This window comes from Salmo trutta, chromosome 12 (genome assembly GCF_901001165.1).
Source record: "Salmo trutta chromosome 12, fSalTru1.1, whole genome shotgun sequence".
NCBI lineage: Eukaryota > Metazoa > Chordata > Actinopteri > Salmoniformes > Salmonidae > Salmo > Salmo trutta.
In genome coordinates this window covers 37,702,790-37,727,149 of record NC_042968.1, presented here as the reverse complement: position 1 = coordinate 37,727,149, position 24,360 = coordinate 37,702,790, and the positions used below count along the sequence as shown (strand labels likewise).

General features: G+C 43.0%; 1 protein-coding gene across 1 annotated transcript; it reads right to left on the bottom strand.

Annotated features, from left to right (window-relative positions):
- Positions 1–6,440: 6,440 nt before the first annotated feature.
- Positions 6,441–20,991, bottom strand: LOC115203502 (RNA-binding protein with multiple splicing 2). The gene is made up of 8 exons (XM_029768226.1): positions 20,582–20,991; positions 17,201–17,278; positions 15,741–15,779; positions 15,224–15,286; positions 13,854–14,004; positions 12,995–13,143; positions 7,572–7,644; positions 6,441–7,466 (listed from the first exon to the last, which is right to left on the bottom strand). Exons 1-7 carry the CDS (start codon positions 20,639–20,641, stop codon positions 7,579–7,581), a joined length of 606 nt encoding a protein of 201 aa, XP_029624086.1. The 5' UTR covers positions 20,642–20,991; the 3' UTR covers positions 6,441–7,466; positions 7,572–7,578.
- Between the last annotated feature and the right edge of the window lie 3,369 nt (positions 20,992–24,360).

The window sequence follows — 24,360 nt, the reverse complement described above, 5'->3', positions numbered from 1 at the left end:
TAGTGTGTTCACTTGCAGGTACAAATGTGTTCAACATCCAGTGAAGTAGCTAGCAAGTTTACTAGATAGCTACATTACTAGATAGCTACATCTGTTGTCTAGCTAACCAAACCATCAGTCCTAGCTTGATATTATGAAAATCGAATTCAACAATGCCAATTATGTTTTCAATTTGAATGTTGCTTTTAAAAGCAGCTCAAACATAGAACATGTAAAAATAAACTATAGTCATGCAATATGGTTAAACGTGGTGTTATATTCTCAGAGCCGGACGGCCCTATACGCAAGTTGCGTAGAGCCCCGCCTCCCATCGTGTCAAAGCGGGTGTCAATGTTTACAACTTCGATGAGGATGAAGCGGAACTTTCCTTCTGGTCACGAAAAAAAACACCATGTGAGTGAATTGCGGGAATAGCAATCAGGTAAACTTGTGTTCTCTCCTCTCCAAGTTTGATGTCAGCAAATAACAGTAACGTTAAGTTGATGTGCTAGCTCGCAGTGCATCTCTCTCTAGTCTGTCTGTCTTGCTAACCTAGCTGGGCACTGCATCTCTTGGTCTGTCTGTCTTGTTTGCCAGCCACTTCCAGGGTTGTGTTCTGTGACTCTGTGCCTAACAAAAGTGAGAGTGAAATACAACTATTTATTACGTTTGATAAACGCCAACAGGCAACTGTGTTTATAAACTCCAGCTCGGAAAAGATAACCGCGTCGCGCGTGAGCATGCACGAAATGAAACTCGCACTTTCCAGCAGCAACCTCTGTGGGGACCAGTCCAAACAAAATATGGGCGTGATGGCACTCCTCACAGGCGCACATCATTTTAAAACAAGACAATGATTATCTAGTCTCTCAATCAAGGTTTAGTTACAACTCTGGACTAATGTAAGATGGAAAGCAATGGATTGAATATTGATTTATATATTGAATTTAAAAGTTGATTAGCTGGGCGTATTGGGCAATATGGATGCACATCTCTCAGTAAATAACCATCAAGTATTCAGCCAAGCCATAGTATAAATAGTATTTTATACTTGAAAATGTATAAAATGAAATCTGGGGGAGCCAGTTTGAATGGGCCTGATGCAGCTGATAAAATAGTATTGTTATCTATAATTTACAGGTGCTATGCTTAAGTTTGTCAGTAGAGGAGATGCTGGATCATCGGCCTGGACAAGCACAGACTCAGTTGATCCACATCCAGCCTCAGCCAGTACTAACACAGACCCAGTACATCTGTCTTCAGCAAGTACTAACACAGACCCAGTACTGGCAGCTTCAGCAAATACTAACACAGACCCAGTACTGGCAGCTTCAGCAAGTACTAACACAGACCCAGTACTGGCAGCTTCAGCAAGTACTAACACAGACCCAGTACTGGCAGCTTCAGCAAGTACTAACACAGACCCAGTACTGGCAGCTTCAGCAAGTACTAACACAGACCCAGTACTGGCAGCTTCAGCAAGTACTAACACAGACCCAATACAGCCAGCTTCAGCCAGTACTAACACAGACCCAGTACTGGCAGCTTCAGCCAGTACTAACACAGACCCAATACAGCCGTCTTCAGCAAGTACTAACACAGACCCAGTACAGCCAGCTTCAGCCAGTACTAACACAGACCCAGTACTGGCAGCTTCAGCAAGTACTAACACAGACCCAATACAGCCGTCTTCAGCAAGTACTAACACAGACCCAAGTGAAGTACAGGCAGCCTCAGCCAGTACTAGCACAACCAGAGGTGTACAGCCAGCATCAGATACAAGCAGCTCAGACCCTAATAGAACAGTTGCTGCTCCACCAAATGACCCAGCAGATTGGCCCCCAGTCTTAACAGACTTTATGAGGACTGAGTTAGAGGTCCATTCAAACCAGGACTGGAATTGTCTTACCCTAAAGACAAGTCTAGAAGAGGTTTCCATTCAGGCTTATTAAAGAGACAGCTGTCAAATGGGGAAAAGATTACAAGGAGCTGGCTTTCATACTCAATCAAAAACAACGCTGTGTATTGTTTCTGCTGTAAGCTCTTTTCTATAAAAGACTACAAAATAATAAAGGAAGGTGTGAATAACTGGTCAAATATCAACACCATTCTGAAACACCATGAGGGTAGTGCTGAACACAAACAATATGATTAAGTGGAGAGAACTTGATCTGCGCCTAAGTCGGGGACAGACTCTAGACCAGATACAAATGACAGTTTTGGAGGCTGAAAGAAAGAGATTACGGGATGTCCTTACACATTTAATAAGTATCACCCAGTCTCTGGCTGAAAGAAACCTAGCATTCTGTGGTTCATCAGACAAACTCTTCCAACCAGATAATGGAAACTTCCTAAAAGAGGTTGAATTACTGGCATAATTTGACCCCGTTATGGAAAATCATCTCAACAAAATTAAAGATGGAGAGACACATGTTCTTTACCTTGGAAAGCGCACACAGAATGAGCTGATACAGATTGTGAGTGACAAGATTCTGGAAGCAATAGTGACTCAAGTAAGAGACTCAAAGTACTTCCCCATTATCTTGGACTGTACACCTGACATTAGTTACCAGGAGCAAATGTCCATTATTCTGAGAAGCGTGGCTTTAAAGGGAAAGCCAGAGATCAAGGATCACTTCCTCGGCTTTGTGAATGTTGAGGTTACAACAGGCTTGAATCTGTCCACTGTCATCTTAGATAAGCTGAACGAGCTGAAGATTCCATTTGAAGATTGCAGAGGGCAAGCTTATGATAATGGGGGCAACATGAAGGGCAAGCACCAAGGAGTAAAGCCAGACTGCTAAACAAATCCCAGAGCCGTGTTCGTCCCATGTGGAGCACATACTCTAAACCTTGTCATTGCAGATGCTGCCAAATCTTCAAAAGATGCAGTTGGGGTTTTTGCGCATTAGCGAAAGTTCTTCACCTTCTTTTCAGCGGGCACACAAAGATGGAGTGTTTTGAAGAAACATGTGAACATAACCGGGAAGTCACAGAGTGACACAAGATGGGAGAGTAGGCTCCAAAATGTTCATGCAATCAGGTATCAGGCTTCTGAGGTTCGGGAGGCATTACTGGAAGCCAGACAGACGATCAACGATCCTGCGGCCAAAGTGGAGGCACGAGCACTTGCAGAGGAAGTTGGGTCCTACCGCTTTTTGATTTGCTGTGTCATATGGTGTGAGATACTGACAATGACAAACAAGGTGAACAAGCTCCTCCAGTCCGCCTCAATGCAGTTGGAGATCACAGTGAATTTAATCTCAAATGCAAAGGCCTCCCTCACTACATACCGGGAAACTGGATTCTCTGAGGCCCAGACAACAGCCAAAAGCATTTGTGAAGAAATGAATGTGGAGGCTTTTCTGAAAGAGAAGAGGCAGAAACAGCAAAAGGCATTTCAGCTATGATGCTCCTGATGAACCAGGGACTGATGCACTGAAAAACCTTGAAGTCAACTACTTCAACATTGTGGTCGACTCTGCTGTGACATCCATGGATGAGAGATTTGAAACGCTCAACCAGGTGAAAACCAAATATGGAGTGCTGCTGAACTTCAGCACTGCCTCTCAGATGTCCAGTGAATCTTTAAAGGCTCACTGCATGGAAGTTGAAAACACTCTAACCTTCAGAGATGACTGTGACATCAGTGGAGTGGATCTGGCACACGAGATTCAGAATTGACCTGATCTGCCATCAGACAAGATGACTGCCTTTGAGCTGCTTTCCTTTCTCTGTGAGAAAAACCTGGAGGAACTCTATCCTAACCTTTTCAAAATGAAAGCTCATCAAAAGCTACCTGAGGTCTTCCATGTCACAGGAATGTTTGAGTGGTCTGGCCATCATGAGTATAAATCATGACGTGGGGAAACGCATGTCCTATGATATTATTGATGATTTTGCCTCAAAGTGCAGAAGAGGAATATTTTGATGGTAAGATTTGAATTCAAATGTTTACACACTTAGTAACATTTAAGATTGTATAGCAGAAGTGCATTTGTGTAAATGACTGCTTAACTATGTGACATACTTTCTCAATTTCTTCCAGACAGTCCAGATAGACTGGTGTCCATGCTGATGCTGAAAATGCCCAGGCTGTAGAGGGAACCAAAGTTAATCACGCAGATGGATAGGTTTTATATTACTATTTTGAGACATATAGCTGCAGCCATAGCCCATAGGCTTATGTTTACATTGTATAGACAAAGCTAATTGTATAATATTGTGAGGACTGGACTAATTACCAAACAGCAGAGCCAAAGCTCAGTGTTATATGTTATTTTCTACAATTTCTTATTTATCTTAATGTTAGTATTCACTTAAGATTCTATCAAAAATATTATATTCAATAAATATTGCTTGTTTATACCTCAGTCTGTTCTGTATAGGTCTACTTATTCTTAGACTGACAGATGGAGCAAACAGTTTTAAAGCAGGGAGGATTGTAGTGGGAGCACTGAGGTGTCAGGTGTGACTGTATGGCAACAGTAAACGGTTTACATGGCTCACGGGTCAGGTAGGAGGGCCCCTTAGCAGAACTCTGCTTAGGGCCCCAGGGACATCAGGACCGGCTCTGAATATTCTCCATATCCAATCCTCTCAGATGAACTCATGTGCCAAGGAGTGGAGGCTACAGGTTGTTAACAGATGGAGTCAGCCCACACCAGAACACATTTTATTACTTCATTTTGTCACAAGGGGGCATGCTTACTCTACTAAAGTCAACATGGTTCTTGTGTGACTGCATACATGTAGATGACGCCCGTGTTCCTCTCTCATGCATTTCTATACATATCTGTAGTTGCCTTGGAACTTGTCACTATTTCACTGTTGGGTAGGGCTTGCAAGTTAAACATTTCACTGTACTGGTGCTGTACTTGTGCATGTAACAAATACAACTTTAAACTATTCATTTTTCCTTTCAAATGCAGACTGTTGGCCATTGACCACCATGCCAAAACATTCCCTATGTAAACCTGCCTATCTGAGTGGTTATGAATAATGTACATTTCCCCCAATGGATGTCACCATAAGGGAAATTTCAGTTATTACAGGGGCAACCTCTAGTCTAACCTATTCAAACAAGTATCTAATGATACAAAAAAACATACATGCACATGTGTATACAGTACATACAGCACCAACACAAATCATTTGTTTTTATATGTATGTCATTGTTTTAGTCTGTGACCCCCCCCCCCAGGGATCAATAGTTAAATTAATCCATCCATCATTCAATCATAATTTATTCATTAATGGTATATGGTGAATTATTTCATTGTATGTCCGTTCATTGCTATTGTAATGGGGTATCGAACTGAGTAAGCAAAACTATGCACATCATTAAATCTGTTACTTGCTAATATCAAATAGTTTACTTGTGAAAGTAATCCATTTACAAACACATACTAATTCAAATAGGCCTAGGCTACAAATCTACTTAAGACCTATTCATTCACAAACACTAGATTTTGAATGACCAACCATAATTCTGTTCATTGCTCACTGATTACAATGACTTGGAAAGACCTTATTGTAGGATGTCTACGACCTGTTCTACATTTTACTTCCAGATTTGGTTGGTGCAGAAGATGGCCGGCGAAGCACCCATCTGTCCTTAATCCATAGCATGCATGATGTCACAGCAGGCGTCATCAATATCCTGTCAAATCAACTCTTCATAAAAGCACAGGTCTTTATGTCCTGTTTTCCTGAAGGTCAAGCTGCTGTAATGTGGGGCAAGCGACTGATTCTTAGCTTTTTATGAACTCAAGTTTGAATGTTTAATTCTTTTTGATCACAAACCACATCCAAGGTTGCGTACAGCATGCTGCAGAAATCATTGTTTCACCCATTAGGAGACCACTGTCATTAGAGCTAGAGTGCCTACAACCAATATTTGTATTGACTGAACAGGCCAGGAAAGGCAGTTTGGTACTCATTTCTACCCCATGTGGATTAGTTTGTGTTGACAAGTCAGCATCTTAGCTTTAACGTTAAATTATTTGATAGTTCAAATGATATAACTACCCTTCCTGGGGTCCAGAAATGATTAACTAGTCATAAGCCAAAATTGTATTGAATAACATTATAAATGCTTATTCTGGCCACAAAACAGACCATGAAAATGGACAGAACCCCAGCAGTGCGTCACCCAATGTAAATAAGCAGCTGGTTGTATTGAAAATGGCCACTTAACAATCCCTTGAGATTGCCATCATGCTTGGTTGGACAGAAACACGTAACATCTTCAGAGGGCAGAGTGGGTGGTGAAGGTCAGCTCTACTGGTAATACAGAGAGACTAATATAATAGTACATTTAAAATGAATTGACCTGGAAACATCTGAAATTAAGCTCTGATGTACTGTAAAGTGGAGTTAAGTCAGCAAAGTCATAGCTTGCACATAATACACAAAGGACGTGCATAGTTTAGATCTGGTTAATTCAATCAGAAAACAAATGCTTTCACTTTGTTTAATTCATAAAATGGGAACAGTTGTACATCATGTTCAGCAGATCCAGAGACAATCTTTTTCTAAACTGCAAACCTATATTTCTCCATCCACCTAATCCTGCTAGGCCATTGAAAATGGCTTCCAAAAGCAACCCCTTCATGTTTGTAGTCCAGTTTCACATTCTGAATAATCAACATTTTACAGCAATCAATTTCTTAGCAGTCCAAATGGCACATGGGCCACTGTTAGAATTCTTGAATATTTCAGTAGACCCTCAAACAAATACATTTGCACTTTGTAAGTACTTACAGGATTATAGATCAAAATAACACCAAAACACAAAATACTCCTAAACAAACATACGTTCATTATTTAGTAGCACAAAATGCATAAATATACATTAAACAAAAGTACAAAAATACTTGTACTTTGCATTTGCTCAAATATACTCTTTATAGACATTGATCTTTTGGGAGACTGGGATTGTCAGAACCTAGGGGAGCATTCTACAAGGTCCATGCAAGAGGAGCCATCTACACAACAGTCCATCTTTCACAGGTAAGACCAGGAATACACAGGAAGCAAAGGGGATTCATTGTCTAGACTTTAGGTCCAGGTAAAGAGGCAACACAAGCACTAAGAAAAACAAGGACACAGAACTCTGCTTTCTAATTCATGCCAAAAATACTTCAACATGCAATGACTGAGCTCTTAGCTCTCTAGGCCATAACCCAAGGAGTCACTTTATAATGTATAACTTCTTCAGAATGTTATTCTCTTCAGCAAATAATGACCTATGGCGTTTACTTGGCTCACGTGAGGTTTGGATGTGCTAAGATGGTACCGGAATAGTTGCCAAAAGGAATCAGCTCAATCTGTCGATGGCAAGGTTGTCAGTTCAGACCCCTCCAGAGAACATGAATAGGTCTGTAATGCACATTTGTCCATTAAATAAACCTGATTAAATTAATGACGAGCTCAGTAAAACCTCCCTTCAACTGGACAGAGAAGGTCTGGTTCCCAAAATACATCTGAAGGGGGAAATTGGACAACAAGTCATTTTCAATCATTTTAATGTAATCCATATTGTATGTTCTGAAAAACCTTGATGAAAGCACTTGTATAAAGATACTCACTAAATATCTAACAGAACTGCCGGGACTTCCATCCTGGCTGGTTAGTTTCAGATGGAGTAGGGTACCAGCGCATCTAGAGAGATCAAAGAAACCATAGTCAGACAAAATAACAATTGATTGCAACCTGTGAGATTTCCCAACAGGAGGACTGTAGGAAACAAGACTTCAGACAGAAAGGGAAAGAAATGAACTTCATCCAAATTGTGGACTGAAGTCTTGTCACATATTGAAAAGCTCAAAGCATAACAAGAGATTTGGATGAACTGTCCCTTTAAGCACTGGTCATTCAAAGACCATAGGAATGTGGGTCACAGCTGCCCTATGACAATGAACAGTATCATAACACGACATTCATGGAAATGAGACAAGCAAGCTATTCCATGTGTTAAACATTTCCATCTTAAAAGCAACTGATTGACAACTACCTTTCCATACCTCTGGTCCAACTAGTTTGGTTGGACTAAATGGAGGTCAAACAGGTACCCCATGACAGTACAAATTGACAGGAACAACGGTTCATAGTGTGTATATGAGTTATTGCCTTAGGATTTCAAACAAGACACCTGAAATTTGACCACGACAGGGGGAACTACCGGTAAATGTAAGGTAAGCTTTGGTTTTGGAGACTTACAATTCATTGGTTTGGCAACTATACCAAGTTCAGTGTATTTCCTCATTCATTCGACAGGAGTGTTGGCGGGAGCAAATTCAGAGCATTTGAGGGATCTTTCATCAGATGGCAATTAGGAACGCTCCTTTCCATTTCAAACAGAAAAGCTTCTGTTCCAAGCAAGGACGTGGACAGTAAGTTGGCACCTCCAAAGAAGGTTGTCATGACCAACAGTTTTCTCCCAGTAAATACCACACATTTCTGAGGTTGCTTTATCCAATGAAAAAAAAAAAAAAAAAAAAAAAAAAAAAAAAAAAAAAATCGCTGCCCATTTCACAGGGTTACACTCCACCATGTTCATACATTACAAGTTAGCTTGGCATTGAACTTCAAATGACCCGTGGCAGAAAGTTTCCATTATTCTTGCCGGGCCTGACTACTGCAGTGTAGCCCATTGTACCATAACACCAGCACTTAGACAGCAATTAGCTAGCAATGGCAGGACTTCAGTTTTCTGCCTCAGTTTGCAGTGAGAGCATTCCTACAGCACACCGATGGAAAGGCTGGTTGAAGGGTCCTATAGCTGGCTTCTTTATCATGGGCTAGTTTCCTCACAAGACTCACTTGAAGGGAGAAGCAGTGGTGGAATTAGGGTGAAGCCCCTTAGAACAGGGCCACGTTCAACAGGGGACAACATTGTTGAAGGTTCGGATAGAAATATATAAAGAACATGGCTCTGACATGTAGCCGAATTACATCTGTTCATTATATTTCTAGCTGCAACGTTTCAATGTTTTCCTACAGATTGTGTCCCCTGGATTCCAGGTGTAAACTGTGTGGCCGGCAATACGTCCATCAGTCTGTCCCTGGACCTCCCTACTTGGGTTGTCCTCTGAGTCAAGTCCATTTCCACCACTGTCTCCTCCATAGATTTAGAAGAGGTAATTTAATATGATCTCCATGGTCTCCTCTCTCTAATGGCCCTACTGTGTGAGGCTGGATACAGACTTTGCAGGGAGGAAGTGAACTCTGAAGGTGGGGATGCATTAAAGCCTCCAGTCACACTTGCAGCTTTCAGACCCAGACACCTAGGAAGCAGTGGGGCTCTTCCCTGGTGAGAATCAATGAGGGGCTGTGAGGACATGCTACTAGCGTAGAGAACACCGAAGGGGATGCTACTAGCGTAGAGTACACCGAAGGGGATGCTACTAGTTCAGCGAGTCAGAAATAACTTCCTCTGTGGTATAAGTCGCTTTGACGTGTAACAGAGCGTTAAAGGTAGACTATATGATATCATACACAGCGGGGGAATTTCCTGTTCATAGAAAACAAAATACAGATCTGCCAAGACTGCAACTAACAGCTCATCCCAGTGGACATGCCTCAAGGAAGTGTGCAAAAAGCTAACAAATCTGTTGGGGCGACTTCCCGCTTGCAGACGTCAATGCCAACGTGTTTGATGGCGTTGTATTGCTGAGTCGACCTTTAAGGATGGCGGCAAGGCATTGAATTGGCACTGGGCTAATGAGTCTCTCGGAGGATGTCAAGAGTGGGCCTATTGGCTTCCATTCTTACTGAACTGCAGTGAATGGAGAGATGGAAGGGCAAAAGGGATTTACGCAACGTAAGCTTAACTTTCTGAACATTCGAGACGTGTAGTCCACTTGTCATTCCAATCTCCTTTGCATTAGCGTAGCCTCTTCTGTAGCATGTCAACTATGTGTCTGTCTATCCCTGTTCTCTCCCCTCTGCACAGGCCTTACAAACGCTTCACACCGCGTGGCCGCTGCCACTCTAACCTGGTGGTCCCAGCGCGCACGACCCACGTGGAGTTCCAGGTCTCCGGCAGCCTCTGGAACTGCCGGTCTGCGGCTAACAAGGCTGAGTTCATCTCAGCCTATGCTACCCTCCAGTCCCTAGACTTCCTGGCGCTGACGGAAACATGGATTACCACAGATAACACTGCTACTCCTACTGCTCTCTCCTCGTCTGCCCACGTGTTCTCGCATACCCCTAGAGCATCGAGCCAGCGGGGTGGTGGCACTGGAATCCTCATCTCTCCCAAGTGGACATTCTCTCTTTCTCCCCTGACCCATCTGTCTATCTCCTCATTTGAATTCTGTGCTGTCACAGTTACCAGCCCTTTCAAGCTTAACATCCTTATCATTTATCGCCCTCCAGGTTCCCTTGGAGAGTTCATCAATGAGCTTGACGCCTTGATAAGTTCCTTTCCTGAGGATGGCTCACCTCTCAGTTCTGGGTGACTTTAACCTCCCCACGTCTACCTTTGACTCATTCCTCTCTGCCTCCTTCTTTCCACTCCTCTCCTCTTTTGACCTCACCCTCTCACCTTCCCCCCCTACTCACAAGGCAGGCAATACGCTTGACCTATCTTTACTAGATGCTGTTCTTCCACTAATCTCATTGCAACTCCCCTCCAAGTCTCCGACCACTACCTTGTATCCTTTTCCCTCTCGCTCTCATCCAACACTTCTCACTCTGCCCCTACTCGGATGGTATTGCGCCGTCCCAACCTTCGCGCTCTCTCTCTCCCGCTACTCTCTCCTCTTCCATCCCATCATCTCTTCCCTCTGCTCAAACCTTCTCCAACCCATCTCCTGATTCTGCCTCCTCAACCCTCCTCTCCTCCCTTTCTGCATCCTTTGATTTTCTCTGTCCCCTATCCTCCAGGCCGGCTCAGTCCTCCCCTCCTGCTCCGTGGCTCGACGACTCACTGCGAGCTCACAGAACAGGGCTCCGGGCAGCCGAGCGGAAATGGAGGAAAACTCGCCTCCCTGCGGACCTGGCATCCTTTCACTCCCTCCTCTCTACATTTTCCTCTTCTGTCTCTGCTGCTAAAGCCACTTTCTACCACTCTAAATTCCAAGCATCTGCCTCTAACCCTAGGAAGCTCTTTGCTACCTTCTCCCTCCTGAATCCCCCCCCCCCCTCCTCCCTCTCTGCGGATGACTTCGTCAACCATTTTGAAAAGGTTGATGACATCCGATCCTCGTTTGCTAAGTCAAACGACACCGCTGGTCCTGCTCACACTGCCCTACCCTGTGCTTTGACCTCTTTCTCCCCTCTCTCTCCAGATGAAATCTCGCGTCTCGTGACGGCCGGCCGCCCAACAACCTGCCCACTTGACCCTATCCCCTCCTCTCTTCTCCAGACCATTTCCGGAGACCTTCTCCCCTACCTCACCCCGCTCATCAACTCATCCTTGACCGCTGGCTACGTCCCTTCCGTCTTCAAGAGAGCGAGAGTTGCACCCCTTCTGAAAAAAAACCTACACTCGATCCCTCCGATGTCAACAACTACAGACCAGTATCCCTTCTTTTCTCTCCAAAACTCTTGAACGTGCCGTCCTTGGCCAGCTCTCCTGCTATCTCTCTCAGAATTACCTTCTTGATCCTAATCAGTCAGGTTTCAAGACTGGGCATTCAACTGAGACTGCTCTTCTCTGTGTCACGGAGGCTCTCCGCACTGCTAAAGCTAACTCTCTCCTCTGCTCTCATCCTTCTAGACCTATCTGCTGCCTTTGATACTGTGAACCATCAGATCCTCCTCTCCACCCTCTCCGAGCTGGGCATCTCCGGCGCGGCCCACGCTTGGATTGCGTCCTACCTGACAGGTTGCTCCTACCAGGTGGCGTGGCGAGAATCTGTCTCCGCACCACGTGCTCTCACCACTGGTGTCCCCCAGGGCTCTGTTCTAAGCCCTCTCCTATTCTCACTATACACCAAGTCATTTGGCTCTGTCATATCCTCACATGGTCTCTCCTATCAATGCTATGCAGACGACACACAATTAATCTTCTCCTTTCCCCCCTTCTGATAACCAGGTGGCGAATCGCATCTCTGCATGTCTGGCAGACATATCAGTGTGGATGACGGATCACCACCTCAAGCTGAACCTCGGCAAGACGGAGCTGCTCTTCCTCCCGGGGAAGGACTGCCCGTTCCATGATCTCGCAATCACGGTTGACAACTCCCTTGTGTCCTCCTCCCAGAGTGCTAAGAACCTTGGCGTGACCCTGGACAACACCCTGTCGTTCTCCACTAACATCAAGGCGGTGACCCGATCCTGTAGGTTCATGCTCTACAACATTCACAGAGTACGACCCTGCCTCACACAGGAAGCGGCGCAGGTCCTAGTCCAGGCACTTGTCATCTCCCGTCTGGATTACTGCAACTCGCTGTTGGCTGGGCTCCCTGCCTGTGCCATTAAACCCCTACAACTCATCTAGAACGCCGCAGCCCGTCTGGTGTTCAACCTTCCCAAGTTCTCTCACGTCACCCCGCTCCTCCGCTCTCTCCACTGGCTTCCAGTTGAAGCTCGCATCCGCTACAAGTCCATGGTGCTTGCCTACGGAGCTGTGAGGGGAACGGCACCTCCGTACCTTCAGGCTCTGATCAGGCCCTACACCCAAACAAGGGCAATGCGTTCATCCACCTCTGGCCTACTCGCCTCCCTACCTCTGAGGAAGCACAGTTCCCGCTCAGCCCAGTCAAAACTGTTCGCTGCTCTGGCACCCCAATGGTGGAACAAGCTCCCTCACGACGCCAGGACAGCAGAGTCAATCACCACCTTCCGGAGACACCTGAAACCCCACCTCTTTAAGGAATACCTGGGATAGGATAAAGTAATCCTTCTAACCCCCCCCCCCCTAAAAGATTTAGATGCACTATTGTAAAGTGGTTGTTCCACTGGATATCATAAGGTGAATGCACCAATTTGTAAGTCGCTCTGGATAAGAGCGTCTGCTAAATGACTTAAATGTAAATGGAAGAGAGACTGGTTGGTCCTGTACCTGGGCGTGGAGGGCTGCAGCAGCAGCAGCTGCTGCTGGATAGGCAAAGGCGCCATGAGGGAGCCCGGGGGTCAGCTCCGTGGTGTAAAGGGGGTACGGGGTCCACGTGTCCGGGGACGCTGGAATCAATGCTGCCCCCGTCAGGTCATCTGGAAACATGCAGGAGGTAAAAGGGCCGGGGAAACAGTTTTGGGTATAACAATCTGTGCAAATGCCCCCATTGCCATTATCAGTAGTACTTAGAGGCTGTTAACTGAATAAGCAGAAATAGACGCCAACTATAACATTGCACTCAAAACCCTACGGAATCCTCTATACAGTACATGTGAACTGTAAAGTTAAAGTAGGAACGTCATTGTCTTGCTTTCCTCTTTGCGTGAATATTCCTGATAAAAAGTATGAAGTATTTACGTTGGGCTGACTTACAGTCAGCGAAGTTAAGCAATTACAGTCATAACATTGTAGACCTTTAAGTAGAAACAATATAACTAAACCCGGTAGAAGTCATCCCAGTACCATTTAAACATCACTAAGGTCATTAACGCCAGGGCCATCCAGTGCCACCCCTCCCACCCAGGGGCAACAAGCAGGTGCATGGGCAAGAGACGGGGCACCTGCAGTCTAGGCCGAGTCAGACTAGCACCGATACTGTAGAAATTCTGGATTGAAGATTTTTTTTTTAAACTCTACAGTCCGATGACTCATGCATGTGGCGGATGAGTTAGTCTTCAGTTAGATAATTCCACCCAATTGTGGGGTTTACTGCAATGCGCCAAGCAAGAGAGAAGGGGGGAATAACAGACAGCGGTGAGAGTGTGGGTAGAGGCTAGAGTGGTGTTGTGAAGCCGTAACAACTTACATGGGTCCCGTGCAATGAAGTGAGCTCCTAGAGCAGGGTGGATATTAGTGGGGTTCGGTGTGCCCATCAGCTTACTCTTTGCCATCTTCGTGTTGGCTTTAGCAAACTCTAACCGCAGGGTCTGGGGGCACTCAGGGTCAAAACGGATGCCCTGAGAGGAGAGACGGGACGGGGACACAGTATTGTAAAGGAGGTGGCTTAGGTGAGTCTAGGCCTAGGGCAAGTGTGTCAACAGCCTTACATGGCCCCCTCTCCATTGGCCCCGCTCCAATACTTGTCCAATGCATATTTTTCCCCCTACCTTCATCAAGGTAACCACTGATCTTATACGTGGCTGGATAAGAAAAGTTAAGTTTCCTTTTTGTCTTGACCAATCCAACCACATCAGATCAGTGACGACATCAAAGAGGAAAAGGTGGAAGGATGCATACTTTTTTTTAAAGTAGTCTCACAGGGCACTAGTAGTCTCCTCTCCATGACTGCTTAAGGACGCATGGTTTGGATAGGTACTCAGCACATTTCTTCCACCATATTGAGCCCTTTCATGGAGAGAAGGAAACAAGGAGAGGAAGCTGTGAAAGACTTGGCCTTGGATGTGGTTGACCCTGGTTGTGTTTCTGTGCCTTAAGCATTGTGCCCACATGCAGGTGAGTATGTTGGTGTGTGTGAGTCTGCTTACGTGGCTACAGGCTGTGATGTTCCTCTAAGGAAGGCTATGAGAGCTGTGTTAGATATGGCCAATGTGGCTACGTAGTGACAGAATAAGAAGTTATATTACAGAAGGTGTTCAAAACACTATTAATGTAGCTCTATAATGATATATTTATATGGCTAAGCAGTGATATGCATATTAGGAGAGCTATAACGCATTACGAAAGATGTGTCCAATTATACCAAAGTTAACTACCGTAAGTCTACAGGATTCTGGTCTCTGTTTCCAAAAATGGCCCTGCCCTTGAATTGTAAGAGACAAAATGCTTTGTTTGAGTGATCAGAGGAACTCCGTTAGCCCAGCAGTGAACCCCCAACCATACCTCATAGGTTAGAAACAGGACAGGAGAGATTGAGTCAAAAATGTAGCCCAACTCTTAACTTAAAGCCTGCATTATGACAGTTATGTTCTGTATGACTTGATTACATCATGATTGTGTATGCCACCTTTAGGTCTAATCTTCTAATGATAGAAGACTTCTAAAAAGGCTTATACCAAGTTATAAAGCACAATGCAGGCTTTACGTAAAGCAATGTAGCTATATACCACAAAGAAACAAAGCAACACATTTTTGGGCAAAATCCTTGTGTCCAGGGAGGATGAAGACATTGCAACTATTCACGGCTACTGTCAACTGTCCTCCTGGTCCGATGCTTACGTTTAATGCGTTTTTGGCAGCTTCGGCTCCAGTCCGATTGTCAAAGGTGACAAACCCAACTGGCTGGAAGAGAGGAGAGAACACTGAGACAAAGGGCCCCTAATGTCCACCTCAACAGGTTAGCACTGGAACAACACTGCCGAAGTACACTTCAGGTAAATGGTCAGAATACAATGGGGCTGAATCATAAATGCATTAGACAAGGCGAGCGTAGATGGATCACAATAACTTTTTCACTAAGTTTGAAAACAATTCACAACAGAAGCTAAACCACATATAGGTTTAATATTATAAGATGAAAGAATGGCAACTGCATGGGAAGGTTGTTTCCTATTGAAAAATTATTAACTAGACCAATGTTAGCAATCCTACATTAATTCGCAATGTACCACTTTTTGATTACCCAAATGGTGGTAGGAAAACTGAACAATGCCACTCTCCATCCAAGGTGTACTCCTCATATAGCCCTCATTTGGGGGCCACGAGTCCCCTATAGTAATAACTGAAAGCGTCTCACCTGTTTTGACGTCAACTTAATCAGTGAACCCTCGTAACCCTGTAAGAAAAGACATCCAATTAGCAACGATGAAGTCACATGCAGGAAGCCAGACATGCACTCCACTCAGATATTTTGATAAAAGAAAATGGAGAAATCCACAGACCTGTAATTAGGTATTTCTCATTTTAAAGGAAACCATTATATTTTACTCCGTAGGTCTAACTGTATTTGATGTTAACTGATGCTCCAGCCTTCTCCTGAACTAATCCGTTTGTTGACAACTTTCAACCAAATTCATAGGCTGTTCAACAACCAGTGAATTACTAATGTGAATCATTCTTAGTCATTTTAAATGGGCCAAGAAATCTTTGGTTTGGATGTCAGTATGAGTCAGATTCCTGGAGGATGTAGGGGATTTTAGCCTGACTGTGGTATTGATGGATGAGAAGTCTTCTAATCCTGATATACAGACATGGGGAAATTAAACAACTTAAGATGATGTGAGGTTCAGAGAGTTTCAGTCCAGTCAGGAAATGCAAGCCACATTCAACAGAAATGGAACACTAAATGCATACAACTAATAGAGGCAGCTGAATCCCATCTACTTTGCTTCATACAAATCACTAAAAAGCATGTGGGCCTGTGTTTTTTCCAGGACAAAACCGGTCTACCATATCTTTGCTTGTAGAAAAAGCAAGCTGGAAGGGTTGGGAGGTCCATTGCCAAAATAAAGCTTCAGATCCAATATACAGAATGAGACAACAGCAGATAGTATAGACTACAGCCAGTCAGACTACAGCCAGTCTATGACAAACAATATATCCAATGGAATCTAATCTATGAAAACAGACAGAGAATGGACTGGTTTCAGTGATTTCATAGAACTGCTTTGAAAGCTTGACCTGAATCACACATGAAAGGAAATGGAAGAATCCTAATCTTCCTGACCTGGAGGGGAGTTGGGTCACCGGGATAGTTGGCCAATAGCAGTGCTATTCATTTACACATTCCACAAGACCATCCATGTGTGAGGGATACCACTTCCATTTTGGTCGGGGGGGGGGGTTAATGAAACTGTACATCTTGATTAATATACAATGTGGTGTAGATGAACAGTGATGTAGCGTTACTACTTTCAATATTTCTGGAGTCCTCCGTGGTATTGTAAGATGAGTCACAATATATAATTAACTTTATGGGCAGTTGCTTTTGTAAAAACGTCAAAAACTAAGGTAGCTACATTGGCACCCGACGAAGAAGCTGTCCGTTAAAACGTTCTGTTACAAAGACAATACTACTGATATGCATTTTGTTTATTCTCATTATGAAATTTTTTAATATAAAAATGCAGGGAATTAAAACAGAACAGAAGAGCCAATGACAGGAGTGGACTGTCTGCCGTCTCCGTTGCAGTGGACAACGAGTTAAATATGGAAGCCAAATTCTTCCATCGCCTCGGAAACTAATCTCATGCTTACCTTAAATGGTCTGAACAGCAGGTACAGTTCACGAGGTTTGATATCCACCGGCAGGCCACTAACAAAAAGTGTTCGTACCTGGAAAACAAAACAAAAAAACAGTATAGAGTATCTCCAGGGCCCCGTTTTTTCAAAAGTTATCAATCCGGATTTTGCCTACCGGACAGGGTTAAATGCATAGAAACGGAATGAATAGAATGGACTAATCAGCATTCTATGTCTGTGCATTTAATGCTATCCAATAGGTGAAATACGGCTAGATAGCTTGAAAAATTGGCCAGAGCATAGGATTCAAATGCCATTTATTTGATAGGAAACCCATATTTATACATTAATAGAATCAAGCATGACAATGAGAAGACTGTATGGAAACGTGGTCCTGTACAGTTCAGTTGGTAGAGCATGGCGCTTGAAACGGGTCACCCATACATAAAATCAGGCACGCATGACAGTCACTTTGGATAAAAGCGTCTGCTAAATGGCATAATACATACATATATGAATCGTGTCTGAAGGACATATTCAATGGCCAGGTTCTACTCGTTTACATATTATGGGATATCGTGCACACAACCTTCCCCTTGAAAATGGAGCACCATCTTGATTTGAAGAATTTGCGGAATCAGGTGTTACTGTTTGGCTAAAACAAAAACCTGCACACAGACGGTCGACATCAGGGGAGGATTGTCCACCTCTGATGCAGTTTGAAATAACACTAATTCTAAATGTCTCTGTGCTGGACAAATGGCAGTTCCTACATTCATCCACTAACAGACTAACCTATTCCTAGTTGACTAAATAAAGATCAATACCACTGGCTTACATGCTGACCACACCGGTCACGTGCCCGAGCATTGCAAAATAAATTCACACACATTATTCAATCATTGCACCCACTGCGCAGAACACGCTGCAAGTCCTGCCTCTCCCATCTCTTTGGTTTTTAGAAGCATATACCCACGTGCCATCTTCTCATTGGTTTTTAACATATACCCACATGGGTGATTGAAATATGAACTGAGGTCAGTTGTGGTAATGCACCTTATGAAAGTTAGCTGCCATCGCCATATAAAGTCCAAAGAAGAAAAAGAAACCTGGAAGGAGGAGAGATGACTAGAAACTAATCAGTTGACCATTTTGTGTGTGGATTGTCAGAGTAGAGGACCTTGTGCATTTCAGGTAAAATACCTCCATGTTTATATCCCAGGACAAATTAGCTAGCAACAGCAAGCTAGCTAGCTAGCTAAATTGCCATAAATATTTAATGCTTCTCGACCTGTCCCCAAATTAATATAATTGGTTCAGAGTTTGTTTTGATATTTCAACCTGTGCATAATGATCACGTTTGGTGTGGTGGGACAAAAATCAATTTGCAACACTACTCTACCTGGTACCATACCACAACGCCTCAATGACTAGGCTACTGTAGGAATGCACCCTCTGCAAGCCCCCCCCCCCAGATGTCAGCCCAAATCCTTGAACATGCAGTATAAAAAAAACAACAAAGGATGTACTATGGTGACAAACACCACCTAAATTGTGAGGACTGGAGGAATGTCAAATTTGAGACCATCTAAGTACAAAGGAGTGATGTGCAGCCCCTCATGACTCATGCTGCGTTTACACAGGCTGCACAAAACTAACATTTTTTCCACTAAATTATGTTTTTACATCAGATATTTTTCAGAGGTTGTCTGATTGGTCAAAAGAACAATCCTTAAAAAAACAGAATTGGGCTGCCTGTGTAAATGCAGCCATTATTTAGTGAGGGAAAAAGGTTTGGATTTCCACATGCGAATTCAAAACAAACATGGGCCTGTAATGTTGTCCATTGGACCCTGCAGTGAGGAAATAAACAGGCCTACAGAAGGGCCATTGGGTCCCACTCTGTGGGGAGGCCCGTGCAGCACAATGGACTGCCAGAGGAACAGCGGCGGACAACAGTGCACAGTGTGACACCATTTCCTTCCTTTGACCCACGCCTGCGAACCACAGCCCGGATCCAACTTTTTTCAGGTGCTCCGATGACAAAACTCCCATGCAAGTTTAAGGCGCGTACTGTACTGTAAGCCACATCCCATCTAGACAAATTCATTGGACTACTTAGAACATCTGACTAGGGAATAGAAGATAAGCCTCTCTGTAAACAGATTTCATGTAATGATTTTAATTGGTTTAACCTCAGAACAATATGGTTTCTTGGACAATTGAATGTTTGTTGGTTAAAAAAATGCATCAAGTGTGTGTAGGCCTAAATAATACAAGGCAAAGGCAATAAAACCATACCTAAAGGTATATGGCGGAAATCTGGATCAAAATTAAGTGATTGGGATAAAGACTCGAGTGGCGCAGCGGTCTTAGGCACTGCATCTCGGTGCTAGAGGCATCACTACAGACCCTTGTTCGATCCCGGGCTGTATCACAACCGGCCATGATTGGGAGTCCCATAGAGCAGCTCACAATTGGCCCAGCGTCTTCCGGGTTATTAGGGGAAGGTTTGGCCAGGGTAGGTAGTCATTGTAAAATAAGAATGTTCTTAATCCGACTTGCTTAGTTAAAAGTTAAATAAAAATACATGTAAATGAAATTTAGACCTAATGTGCAGTGGAGAGGACAGTAAAAAAATGAAATGTACACTGCAAGATTGGAAATACATTTAACATTTCTTTACTGACCACAGATCAGATAAGGATCGGAAATGTGTATTATGGAATAAAGAGTCCCAGGTTCTGGTAGGTGCCGATCGTGTGAGCTGAAGTTCATCCGCAGTATATGAAATTAGGTGGGTCTGTCCATACAGCGACAGGACAGGAACCTGAAATTCTTAGGCCTACTGTGGATTTGAAAAACGAATGTTAAAATGCTTAAAATTAAGTATAACCTATAGATCTACAATGGTAATAATTGCAATTTTATAGATTTGGGAGTTTAAGAGCAAATAAAATCCTGAAATTCAGCACAGATGTCATCGCAATTAGGCTACAGTCTAAACCAATATTTCACATGGCCATGACAATAATCTACTGTAGGCCGAATTTAAAGACAGCAAGTCTCGCAAAAAAATTTAAATATATAATCCTGTGTTACTTACAGTCACAAAATGTAAACGTCCATTTAAAAAACGGAGGCACACCCTTTTCAGAGCTGACTTTTTGTTCAGAAAACCATACCTAAAAGGTAACTTCACACCCTTATTCTCATGTAATGGGCTTTGAATCAGTTGATCATTAATTAGCCTACAATTTTGGGGAGTAAAACTATTTGCAGACTACTCTACATCTCTTCCAGGCTAGACTTCGTAGCCACGCTCACAACCCGTTTCAACCAAAGACATTATGATACAGAACTTTTGACAAAAAAAATAAATTCCCATATTCTTACCTCCTCTTCTATGGAAACGTTATTCGTCTCGGAATCAGACTTCAGACTTGTTATAGACATGTTGAGGTTTACTTCAGCGTCAGTTAGAGAAGAAATGTGAAGTTCAGAGTATTTTCCAAGTGCGCTTGTGGTTGAAGAAGTCTTGGTGGCGTTTAGACTTCAAGAAAGATGTGCCGAGGTGAGTTCGTGGTGTAGTCGAGGTATCCAAAGATGTATTGCGAGAGATAATCATTCATAAAAATAAACTTAAGGTGAATAAGTGCAGTGTGAAGGTGCGACAGTGGGAAAGAAGTGCTCGTATGCACCTCTGCTCACATCAATTGCGTTTGGGTGGGAATCTGGTGGGAGAACAAGTCAACTTTTTCAGTGGAGCGCGTCTCCGCGGTCGTTCCCCTGTTTTGCAATTAGGTCATCAATTATGTTCCAGCCCTGTGTGTGCTGTAATCATGTTGGAGATCCGCCTCAGCTGGTGTCAAACCCAGCCCCTTCATAACTGCATCACCGTTTCTATGGGAGACCATGAGCCAATAGAAAATATTTTATCAACCCATACGTTCTCTTTTTGTCTGCCTATAAAATGAGCATCCCACACATTTTATTATAGACCTATACATCTCATGGTATGGTTGTTTGACATGCATTTCGAGTATCTTATTTTCTTGTCAAATGAAATTAGCCTTTAAATAATGACTGAGATTATTTTCATGATTAAAAAAAGGAAGATTATTTAATATACAATTTCAGTGTTGTTTGATACAAATTGACTTAACTTTAATAAAAACAACACCAGCCATCGAATTATAGAAACATCGATTGTAACCTATTATTTGTGCCAGTTATTTGAGATACTTTAGTATTTAATACCAAATGAATAGGCCTTTTATATTTTATATTTGTGACATTATAGGCCATTTTAATTACAAAAATATATTTTTGTGTATCATAGGCTAATATTATTATATTGTGAGCTGTATATTTGTTTTATATAGCCTAATACGATTTATTATCACTGATAAAACATTCTCTTTTATTAGCCTAATTTAATTTTAGAAAGTTGATATTCAATATAAGCCTACTTTAGGCTAAATATTTCACATGTCTGTTTTCTTTAAAATGCTCTTCTGTATAATGCATAACGGTAATGATTCCATCTGCTGAAAATATTATTCAAGACAAAGATCGGGGATATTTAACTTAAATCCTGAATAAATGCTTAGACAACACCACATTTCGATTAATTTAATTAGATTTTGACATATGATCCCAAAGTATTATCTGTTATAGTATATAGTGAGATTCTATTCACATTTTCAAATCAATGTACATGTTTTTCTTTTTTTATAACATAGATTGCTACTACTGCATTCTTAAACTGCATTCATTTCATTTAATTTAATTTATTTAATTTATCCGTTATTTTACCAGGTAAGTTGACTGAGAACACGTTCTCATTTACAGCAACGACCTGGGGAATAGTTACAGGGGAGAGGGAGATGAATGAGCCAATTGTAAATTAATGACTAGTCAAATGTTTTAATCAAAGTTAATAGTACAGAATCAATACAATTATTCTGTATCGAAGTATACAGAATCCTATACATCTTTTTATGTTTTATGATATGCATTTTATGTTGAGCAGGTCTTTATGAACAGATTGTGATGAACAAATATTGAAATTGTTTAAAGCAAAACTACATCAAGTTTATGCCAAAGCATGATGCTGGAGAAATGCCCAGTGGCAGGTGTATCTCACGTACACTACATGACCAAAAGAATGTGGACACCTGCTCTTCGAACATCTCATTCCAAAATCATGGGCATTAATATGGAGTTGGTCCCCCCTTTGCTGCTATAACAGCCTCCACTCTTCTGGGAAGGCTTTCCACTAGATGTTGGAAAATTGCTGCGGGGACTTGCTTCCATTCAGCCACAAGAGCATTAGTGAGGTCGAGCACTGATGTTGGGCGATTAGGCCTGGCTCGCAGTTGGCGTTCCAATTCATCCCAAAGGTGTTCGATGGGCGTGAGGTCAGGGCTCTGTGCAGGCCAGTCAAGTTCTTCCACACCGATCTCAACGAACCATTTCTGTATAGACCTCACTTTGTGCACGGGGGCATTGTCATGCTGAAACAGGAAAGGGCCTTCCCCAAACTGTTGCTACAAAGTTCGAAGCACAGTATCGTCTAGAATGTCATTGTATGCTGTAGCGTTAAGATTTCCCTTCACTGGAACTAAGGGCCCTAGCCCGAACCATGAAAAACAGCCCCAGACCATTATTCCTCCTCCACCAAACTGTACAGTTGGTGAAGCGTGATTCATCACTTCAGAGAACGCTGTTTCCACTGCTCCAGTGTAAAATGACGACGAGCTTTACACCACTCCATCCGATGCTTGGCATTGCGCATGGTGATCTTGGCATTGCGCATGGTGATCTTTGCATTGCGCATGGTGTGCGGCTGCTCGGCCATGGAAACCTATTTCATGAAACTCCCGACGAACAGTTCTTGCGCTGATGTTGCTTCCAGAGGCAGTTTGGAACTCGGTAGTGAGTGTTGCAACCAAGGACAGACGGTTTTAACGCGCTATGCGCTTCAGCACTCACCGGTCCCGTTCTGTGAGCTTGTGTGGCCTACCACTTCACGGCTGAGTCGTTGTTGCTCCTAGACATGTCCACTTCACAATAACAGCACTTACAGTTGACCGGGGCAGCTCTAGCGGGGCAGAAATTTGACCAACTGACTTGTTGGAAAGGCGGTATCCTATGACGGTGCCACGTTGAAAGTCACTGAGCTCTTCAGTAAGGCCATTCTACTGCCAATGTTTGTCTATGGAGATTGCATGGCGGTGTGCTCGATTATACACACCTGTTGCTAACAGGTGTGGCTGAAATAGCCAAATCCTCTCATTTGAAGGGGTGTCCAAATACTTTTGTATATATAATGTATCTCAACAAGGCCTTACTAAATCTCAAAGGGCAGGCAGCTTCCTGACTTTGTATAGCAACACTTTGTATAGAAACACAATCAGGGAAAGACTGAGCAGAAGCGTGAAACGCAGTCATGGAAATATTTAGCCACTGTTACTCTGTAAAGGCAATATGTCAAGCAGTTGCATCTAACTATAGAGCAGCCTTTTATCATGCTTTGACCATGTTTATTGTACATCTGGGGTTATTGGCTATATATAGGTCAAATCAATCCCAGGAGGGTAAATATTTATATGTAGACATTCACTGTTGCAAAACAAGATCTTTGGATCCAATGGAGAGGGAGAGGTATCGAAAGAGAGCACAAACTGAGGAGTAGTCCTACTGACTCTATATTACACTGAGTAGTAGTCCACTGACTCTATATTACACTGAGTAGTAGTACTACTGACTCTATATTACACTGAGTAGTAGTCCACTGACTCTATATTACACTGAGTAGTAGTTGTACTACTGACTCTATATTACACTGAGTAGTAGTTGTCCTACTGACTCTATATTACACTGAGTAGTAGTCCTACTGACTCTATATTACACTGAGTAGTAGTCCTACTGACTCTATATTACACTGAGTAGTAGTCCTACTGACTCTATATTACACTGAGTAGTAGTAGTCCTACTGACTCTATATTACACTGAGTAGTAGTAGTCCTACTGACTCTATATTACACTGAGTAGTAGTCCTACTGACTCTATATTACACTGAGTAGTAGTCCTACTGACTCTATATTACACTGAGTTGTAGTTGTCCTACTGACTCTATATTACACTGAGTAGTAGTCCTACTGACTCTA